Source organism: Pelophylax lessonae (assembly GCF_965119305.1).
Source record: "Pelophylax lessonae genome assembly, chromosome: 4".
Taxonomy (NCBI): domain Eukaryota; kingdom Metazoa; phylum Chordata; class Amphibia; order Anura; family Ranidae; genus Pelophylax; species Pelophylax lessonae.
The window spans coordinates 153,354,792-153,363,840 of record NC_138771.1 but is presented as its reverse complement, the minus strand read 5'-3'; the positions used below and the strand labels follow the sequence as shown (position 1 = coordinate 153,363,840).

The following is a 9,049-nucleotide window of genomic DNA, read 5'->3' as shown; positions in this document are numbered from 1 at the left end:
GATTTGCCTTCTCTGTTTGTCTTGTTTACTATTATCAATGAAAGTTAAAGTAAAAGAAAAACCCACATTTTGAGTTTAACCCCAAAAAAATAATAGAGGGAACATGTTCCAATGGTGGCACTAGTTCTGGTGACCTGGGGGTTCCCAAGGAATTGCCTTAATTTGCAGGGATTTCCTCTCAGTTATGCTTGGCTACAGGACAGAAAGTGAAGAGAAATCTCCTCAATGGGACATGGATGGCGAAAACAAATCTGAGAGTGGTTTTAACCCTCCTTTGCTCTATTCAAAATGCAAAAAGAGTGTCTATAGTTCTACTTTAATTTGCAAGAGCCAATTGTCATAGAAACTGCCCATACAAGCATAACAAACTGACAAAATGAGACTTCGCATCAGTTGCAGATAGCCTGATCTGCAGCAGATTTGGTCATTCATGGTGATATAGGAGACTCAGGCAGGAGCTGACTACCAACATCACGTAGAAGAAAAACAAACTGTTGCGTTAGAATTGGTGTGTGCAGTGTGCACTACTGCAGCCCTAAAACTATATCTAAGTGAATACCTAACAAGTGGTAAAAACATCAGCTGCCCAAATATATGCTGATTATCGCTGGAAAAAGTCAAAATGAGTCTTCTCTGAAGATAACATACATGCACATGGACTACATACACATTTGGCAAAGAATATATTGTCTTTATGGCAGGAATGTCATTATCTATTTAGTTTCTAGTGATATAGAGTATGTGAAAAATAAGTTAGTGCTTAGATGGGGTTTAAGATTACTTTTAGATCCAAAAAGATATTTTGCAGATCATGAAAATAAACCACATATGATGTATTTCTTCTGATTGCAAAATGTTGTCTTGGTGTTTTGCCAAACACGATAACCATAGTGACTGACCATCAACAAGAGTAATGACTCTTACATTGGTCTCAAGTTAGTTTTCTCAGCCAGCCAAGTGTAACACTAGGGAAAGCATTGACAAGGTCTCCTTTGTACACCAGTACATAAGGTAGGGAGATGGGACGGCCCTTTAGAATTCTACACCTTTTCCTGCACAGATACATGCAGAGCGCTTGAGGCTGGCTTTTGCTCTTTTTATATATAGCTTTAAACTATGTAGAGATCAGTCTCATTAAATTCTTGTCATTTTTTGAATTGTTTTTTTATACTTTTGTGTTTTTTTTTATGTGGATTGCTGTCTCGTGATAACCAGTTTCTCCAATGGCACGGGAGTTTAATCTAACTACCCAGAAACAAGACTTTTTGAAGGAATGTTATCTTAAAGAGATCCTAACACGTGCCAGTTGGCGTCATCACTATGGACAGAATTTGCCATGTTTCACAAAAACAAAACACAAAATCTCTGTGTCAAAAATTAAGGATCATTTCAAGCTGCCGGCTATTTCTGATGCAGCCTTTCATGGCAGTATGGATAAAAAAATATCTGGGAACAGCCATGAAAACGACCAAGGCCTACAAGACATCAACAAAATAGATGGCGGAGAGACAACTCGCTTCACTGATACTGTGATGAGACCTGCCAGTCCCAGAACGCTAAATCTTCTGTATTCTGGAACTTCTAAAGAGGAGCAAGGACGGTATCACTACATGCAAGTAAGGAATAAACTCAAACCAGAGAACAAATACACCTACCCATTAATTTCCAGCTGGGATTATGGGTGGCAAATTGGTGAGTTGAGATGTATTTTTACCTTTAAATGTTTAACTTTGAAAGCTGTCTTTGAGACTAGATCTAATTCTGTTAGCATACATTCCATTCATTTCAGCGGTGCTTTATAATAGTGAAGAAAATATCCCTTAAGCCGCACATCGCTGCAAATCCGCTATGAAAGAGTACATGGCAGTCTCAACCTGGGCTCCTGCCAGGCCACTCCCCCAATGTGTTTCGCTCTGCGAAATCCGTGGGGCCATAGCCTGGGCTGAGACTGCCACATACTCTTTCATAGCGGGATTTGCAGCGATATGCGGCTCAAAAGGTTATTTTAACTTCACAAGTTGACGTTTGGAGCCGAGACAAGCTCCATTTCCAGCCGGCACTCCCAGAAATTGATGACTAGGACCCTCTGGAGCCTGAGCGGCACCCACATTTTTACATTGGTGCATTATTATACCCTTGCGTCAAATTTTCTTCAGTGACCTTCGAGTTAACCCCTTACTATTCACTAGTCTTAATAAACTTGTAACACAGCTGAAAATCTACTCTGCATTATCTGCCATTGTTTAAATAATATCTAACATACTAGCCCATAATATAAAAGGGAAATGACAGTGTATTTTCACAGAATATACATTTAGTTGTATTATTGGAACATTTATCTGAAAGGCATTTTAGATTTGACTTTTGCAATTTTACATGTTTGCTGTTTATATTGCTGCACAGAGAGTGTTTTGCTGTAAACCAGTCCAAAGGCTGCCATACATGGCCCAAATTCCCAAATGTCAGCCGATTCAGCAAGAATGAGTTGGATGTCTGCCAATTCAGCAAAAATGGGCTGAATTTCAAGCCGGGGGTGCCCCTGTTGAAAGAGGCTGGTGGAATATTGTTGGCCAAACAGTGACTGTATGCAATCAAATGCAGCCACTGTTTGGGTACTCTGGCAGCAGGTGCGGGTTGTAAGAAGCCCAATAGCCAGCAGTAGAGAATTTACCATTGTTGCTTTTAGCATGGATGAAGGAATATGTCAAATTTCTTTCATTTGGTCTGCAGGCTGAAAAAATAAATCTATAAGTGTATGGCAAGTAGTTATACACTGTAGTTTTTAATCAAGAAACTGAGACATAAAAATACTGTATGTGGCTGACTCTGATCTATATGCATATGGTTACTAAATATAGCCAGAAACAAGACTTTTAAATTGTTAATGCACATTAACCAGATTATTTATATTATGATCATTATAGTATCTGAAAAATTAATGGAAAGGAGACTATTTATTAATGTTTCACCCAAGATTTGCACAACTTTTACCCAACTTTATAATTGAATCTTATGATGCTAAAATTGGGTAAACATTGTGTACATCTTGGGTGAAGAAAGTGATAAACAGACTCCAAAGATTAAGGAATCCTTTACAATGTATTGAATAAACCTTATGATGAAATTATTTGTTAATTTTACATTTGCAAGTCATTTTATTTGTACAGTTATTGTCCGAAATGCGGCCAGATTTGATCTTGGGATTTGCTGTTTTTGCCTACTTTTTAGGTAGCGTGTATTGTTTGTTGCTCTTTCCACTTAACAAGGACCATCCCTATGGGCCAGTGCTGGTGCATCATCTGAGAGCCCATGTTAGTCTATACTAACTTGACTTGACCCAGCCCCAGTCTTTTTATGTTTTTGAGTTTTGCCATTCTGATTTGTTTGATTCCAGACTTGACATTGTCATCTATCGCTATTATTTGACTGAAAGGGTAGTTGATGCTTCGAACAAACTTCCACCAGAGGTAGTGAGCCAGTCAACAGTAAATGCCTTCAAACATACTTTAGACGAAAAGTTCATGAAAAAAACAAAACAAATAATAAAAATCTTTTTTTTCTGCCTTTTCTATGTTTATTTAAAGGGAACCTTGAAGGAAAGAAATATGCAAGCTGCCATCGCTGGCTTATTTTCAAAGGGGTAAGGTAGAAAGTAGTCCTCCTCATCCTAGTTGAAATACTTGGTAAGACATTGACCTAGGGATAAATATGCAGCCTCTTACGTTTCAATTGTTGTCCTTCATTTTGTGTCAATGACTCACTAAGTTGTGAAACACAGGCGCAGAAAATAGCAAGTCCATAATGGAAGCACGTGCATTTCTTTCTCAGAGTTCCCCTTTACGTTTTTTAGGGATTTCTCTGCCAACCTCTATTTTCTGCACGCAGCACTAATAAACAATGTGGTTATTTTCTTCCAGGTAATGCAACTAAGAATGATGGAAGTATGTACCGGCGTTGTCGTATTGTGAATGACACCTTCTATAGAAAGAATGGTATACCCTGCGAACCGCACCCTAATGATATGGCCTTGTAACTTTGTCAGACTGAAAAACTGAGGATTACATCAATTTATGATCATTTAATAAGAAAAAGTAATTTCACAGATGTCAATTGTGTGATCTAATTCCACTGTTTGTATAACAACAAAAATAGCCAGTAACCATAGAAACATATTTCCATTATAACATTTTATTGAATCTCTTGTGAATTCTTGAGTAGACTTATGTTAGTGCTATTAAAAGTGAATTAAACTTCATGGGTGGTTCATGATCCTTCCCAGAGTGGACTGATTCAAGAGTTAAAAAGATCAATTAACCTAACTGGTCTGTTTTTTATATTCTACCTATTTACAAGAGGATTGTTAGGGTCCGGATCCCCTGCTATGCTGATATCATGCAATTTTTCTAAAAGTAAAGTCCCAATAATAGTGCAAGCCCTGCTTTCAAATGACCAGCGCAGTAATAACTAGCTCCTTTATACCACAAGTGCCCCCAAGCTGCAAGACCCTTTTTCATGAAAAAAAAAAAAAATGTAAAACATAGTCTATCAATAATCCACTATGGTCTCCTCCCCATCTATCCTTCTGTCAAATGTGGGGTATTTAAAAAAATTAATCAATGCACATATTTTAAAAGAAAGTGTGCATTTGTTATTGTTTCTCTCAGGAGCCTACAGAGCACTGCACCCGCGATCAGTGGATCACAGCTGCCAAGTCAGGTTTCTGCATTATCTTCCTACAGCTCTGTGCCCAGACTTCTATAGGGGCTGTCAATTTCAGAGCTACAGGAAGAGTGAATGGATTATAGGATTGCTCATCAGAAAACAACCTCCTTTTTTTATTTTGAGGGGACAGAAAATTTACACTGTTATACAAGCTGTACACTCACTACTTTACATTGTAGCAAATTGTCTGAAAAGATATAATAAAATATTTTCAAAAATGTGAGGGGCGTACTCACTTTTGTGGGATACTGTGTGTGTGTGTGTGTATATATATATATATATATATATATATATATATATATATATTTTTTTTTTTTTTTTTTTGCTTATTATTGTTTTTTTAACTACTGTACATTTAGGTCTTAATATCTGTTTATATTCAGTTTGTAAACTTTAATTCTGGATTAGTTGTTCATGCCTAGATTAGGTTGCTATGACAACCAAGGCCATAATCATAGCTAAAGGGTGATTTCAATGTATGAAATTCTGTTTTCAAGCAACACAATAGCATTGTTAGGAGAATAAAACTGTGAATAGATGTACCATGTATTACTCACTGCCCTAGGGGATCATTTGTATTGTTCTCACAGCAGTCTTGATCCCTTAGCATGACGTTGATGGCATACTATAAGTGAATAGGGCTGCTAACTGAAGGCAGGACTGTACAGTATCCACAAGTTGGTATTATCACCTGATACAAGGCCATGCCAATGAGTGGGTTGTCTGTCTAAAGAACTGTATATAGTATGATGATAGTTATGGCCACGCCTCAGTGAGGTCTACTGTATAAAGCTGATCCACTTTAGAGAAGCTGAGGATTAACCCTCCTCTTATGTTAGAATTCTGTTACTATCCATGATGTTAACGGGTCGGTTTTGACCTGTGTTTTAAATCAGCCATAAAATACCCTCTGAATAATTATTTATCATCAAATTTGTTTCTTACCTCTTGGTTACCTTGATAGGCTTCTTTATCCTTGAAAAGATTGGTTTTAATATTTTTGGTGTGACCCCTAGACCTTTCTTTTGATAGCATACCTCTCATTTTCAAATTTAAAAAATGGTAAAATAAAGTCAGCAACTCTGAAATGTATTGGTCCTATGTTTCTTCACTTTATTTAGAGAACCAGACAAGCAGGAAAAGAGATAGGCCCCTCCCTAACTACAGCTCACAGGGTTGAGAGGGGATTGGCTGTCAGTGTTACTAAGCAGAGAGAGTGTTTATGATTTCAGTTTTGGCACTTATTAGTGTCCTAAAATCCTATATTATAACTGGGTCAGAATTGACCCTAACACCATGAACGTCTTAATTTTCACCACAGTATTTTATAATTTAGTGAAAAGGATTCTTTTTCTATTACATTGTTTAAATAGAGGTTCCTGACAAAGTAAAAAAATCTTGATGCAATAAAAAAATTTATGTGATACTTATAGACATTCAAAACCTGAAAACGGGTCGGTTCTGACCCTAACATAAGAGGAGGGTTTAAGAGGTAGTAAACTCTGAAGATTTTTTTTAATGTGCCCCCTGCAGGTTTATGCCGTTACATGAACCTCACTTTAGTTAAGGTACATTTGTAGACTCTTAGTAGGCCTAATGGAACTGCTAACTTGTCATTGTTCTTTCTGTGTTATGAATAAGGTTCTTTTGGGAGGGTTATAAAAGAATGTATGAATGCTTTATGGCCATGGACATTTGGTGGAAAGATAAATGAGTGCTTTAATGTTGAAATGTAGCTAGAAATTCTTTTTTTTAGCCCTACATTTTTATACCTAACTTACCTGTAATGGAGTATGTCCCACACCCTGCAGGCAGCTGAATCCAGTACAACACTTCAATGCAGGGTTGCCCTGTCCTCTTCCTGTCTCTGAAATACCAGTGTGCAGGGGATTAACAGCTTTGGGTTTCCAGCCAAAAACAGAAAAAGAGACCTGCCCTGTCTCCCTTCTGATGCATTGAGTGATCTTCTTTCTTTGCTTTAATAGCCTGTAACATGGCCTTTAATTTGTGGAGAGTCCGATAAGTCACAGGATTCTCTCCCCCATTCACAAATAAAGTTTCATACAGTGAAAACAAAGAAATAATTTTTCTCAAAAGAAGAGGATCCAGCTCCCCATCAGGAATCCTTTGATCCCATGCACACCACAAGTTCAGAGGAAGGAAGAGGATGGGGTATCCCTGCAGTGAAGATTTCTCCAGGATCCAGCTGCCTGTGTGACATGGGACATACATAATCACAGGTAAGTTAGGTCAATAAAGATATAGGGCTAAACTCGTTTTCAGCTTTAAAGGTTGTCTTGTACACAGAACTAATGAACAGATTGCTCTTATAAGCAGTGTACCACTGTCAGGGAAGGCATGTCCATAATGCATATGAAGTCTCTTGGTGTAGCATATGCGCATGCACAGACCAACAACTGGCCGGGCAGATGTGCATAGTCATGGGCATAGGCACACACGTATTTACACTTGCGCATCAATGCATACATGTGTCACTAATGCTGGCGCCAAGCAAGCTATTTAAACAGGCTACAGTATGGGCTCATTGCTGTTTGGTCTGCAGTTTCTGTGTGTTGTTCCGGATTCATGTGACCTCGGATCCGGCTTACTTCTGACCTGCGTTTGTCTGCTACCTGCCCCGACCTCAGCTTGTTTTTGGATTCTGCTTCTGCCTCCTGTTTTTGCTTGACTTATCTCCCGTTGCTGACTTGGCTTGTTACCTGATTATCCTGCTATCTGCCATCTATGCCTGATCTGCTCATCCAGCCTGCTACAGCTCCCAGTCCAGCAAGCTCTCATCTGGTTCCTGCTTTCAGCTGCCTACCACACTCTACCACCAGCCAAGCTCCATTCCAGGTCATTTACTACCAGCCTGCTCTGCTGCCACTTCTACCTGCTGACTGCTGCCACGAAGACTACTGGACTGATTACAGGCACTCATACCTCACCATGCTCCTGTGGCTGCTGTCTCACTACCAGTGGCCCCCGAGCCAGAGCTGTACCAGAGGCCTTCTTCTACATGCCAGGCTCACTGACTAGGTATGTGACAAGCACATCAGGGGACAGGAACAACAGAGCACAGAGCCCCTGCACACACTGTTTCTTTTTTTATTTCACATAAAACAGATTTAAATAAATCACAGCATATCAAATCATCACATCATATTAAATCTACATTTTACCTTGGTAAATGAAAAGAACAAAAAAAAGAAGCCTAACGTTTTTTTTTTTAAATAAACTACAGTAGTTTATGCAAGGCCCTGGCCAAGTGGGATATTTTATCACATCCCTTCTGCACCTCTCAATTCTGATCCACTATCCTCTCTCTTATTCTTTGCAAGCACAGGGTCCAGCAGTTCTTTGAAGCTGCTCATATTCCTGTAATTAGAGAAAATGTTTTTTAGAATTCGCTGTCAAGCTACGATTCAGTCTAATACACATTAACCTGTTTTAACGAATCTGTGTATCATGTAGCTCATATCAAAAAGGTAAAGTTTTTCATCCTATTAGGAAGGTAGTCATTTTTACCATTGGTAGTTTTTTGGGTCAAATTTTGAAATAATTTCCTTTTGAAAATCTTATCTAAGATTTTTTGTTCGAATTTCGTATCATTAGTGGGCTGCAGCAATGGCCAATTTTTGTGATCAGGCATGTTGGAAGTTTTTTGAAAAACAAATAATTTTCTACTCAATGATGGGAGAATCGTGCGAGTAATATAATTGAAAAAGAAATGCAAGAAAAGAAAATTCCCAGAAAGAATAGAGGTTTCCCAGCCACGAAAAATTATTTTCTGTAGCAACATGAGAGGAAATTGAAGGCTTGGTTGGTCGAATTTCGAATTCAATGGTGGGTCTATCAGATCACAAAATGCACAAATTTCTAATTTTCAAAAGAAAATTTGTTCAGAGTTCGACCCATGTATGGCCAGCCTAAAGCCCTGTACACACGCAACGATTATCGGCCGACCGATCGTCCGACTTTTGTCCAAGTTGTGTTTTGTTGTTTGGAATGTGCCTAGACTGCACACGAATTTTCTCGACCAACAAAAATCTACTTCAGAAGTGATGTCATGTGTTGGTTTGTTTTCTTTGTGTTTTTTCTTCACTGAGCATGCCCAGACTTGCTCATCAGATTTTTCCCTGTAGAAAGCTGTACTGACTGCACGAAAATCGGCCGTTGTGTTGACGGCCAACAAAAATTTTTTAGTCTGCACACCAGATTTTTTTCGGCCGAAAAGTCGGAATCGGTTGTCGGAAGCATCATACTAACAAGCCGAAAATCGGCAGATCGGACGTTGGCCGAAAATTCCCTGCCAATTTTCGACGCG

The 9,049-nt window shown here is 38.7% G+C and overlaps 2 protein-coding genes across 2 annotated transcripts in view; one reads left to right on the top strand and one right to left on the bottom strand.

Annotated features, from left to right (window-relative positions):
• Positions 1-1,153: 1,153 nt before the first annotated feature.
• SPMIP1 (sperm microtubule inner protein 1) lies at positions 1,154-4,163 on the top strand. The gene is made up of 2 exons (XM_082255979.1): positions 1,154-1,692; positions 3,918-4,163. The coding sequence occupies exons 1-2, from the start codon at positions 1,224-1,226 to the stop codon at positions 4,031-4,033; spliced, it is 585 nt and encodes a 194-aa protein (XP_082112105.1). The 5' UTR covers positions 1,154-1,223; the 3' UTR covers positions 4,034-4,163.
• Positions 4,164-7,951: 3,788 nt separating this feature from the next.
• The window catches only part of LOC309552567 (uncharacterized protein), a 113,776-nt gene continuing 112,678 nt past the window's right edge, over positions 7,952-9,049 (bottom strand). Inside the window, exon 37 of the mRNA XM_082253517.1 lies at positions 7,952-8,100. Coding sequence (XP_082109643.1) covers positions 8,004-8,100 — 97 coding nt within the window. The 3' untranslated portion in view covers positions 7,952-8,003. The remainder of the gene's footprint in view (positions 8,101-9,049) is intronic.

Bases quoted from the DNA above. Each gene is read 5' to 3' on its own strand.
- SPMIP1 (XM_082255979.1), top strand. From the start codon at position 1,224: ATGGCACGGGAGTTTAATCTAACTACCCAGAAACAAGACTTTTTGAAG. The intron at 1,693-3,917 runs GTGAGTTGAGAT...ATTTTCTTCCAG, and splicing joins GGATTATGGGTGGCAAATTG to GTAATGCAACTAAGAATGAT.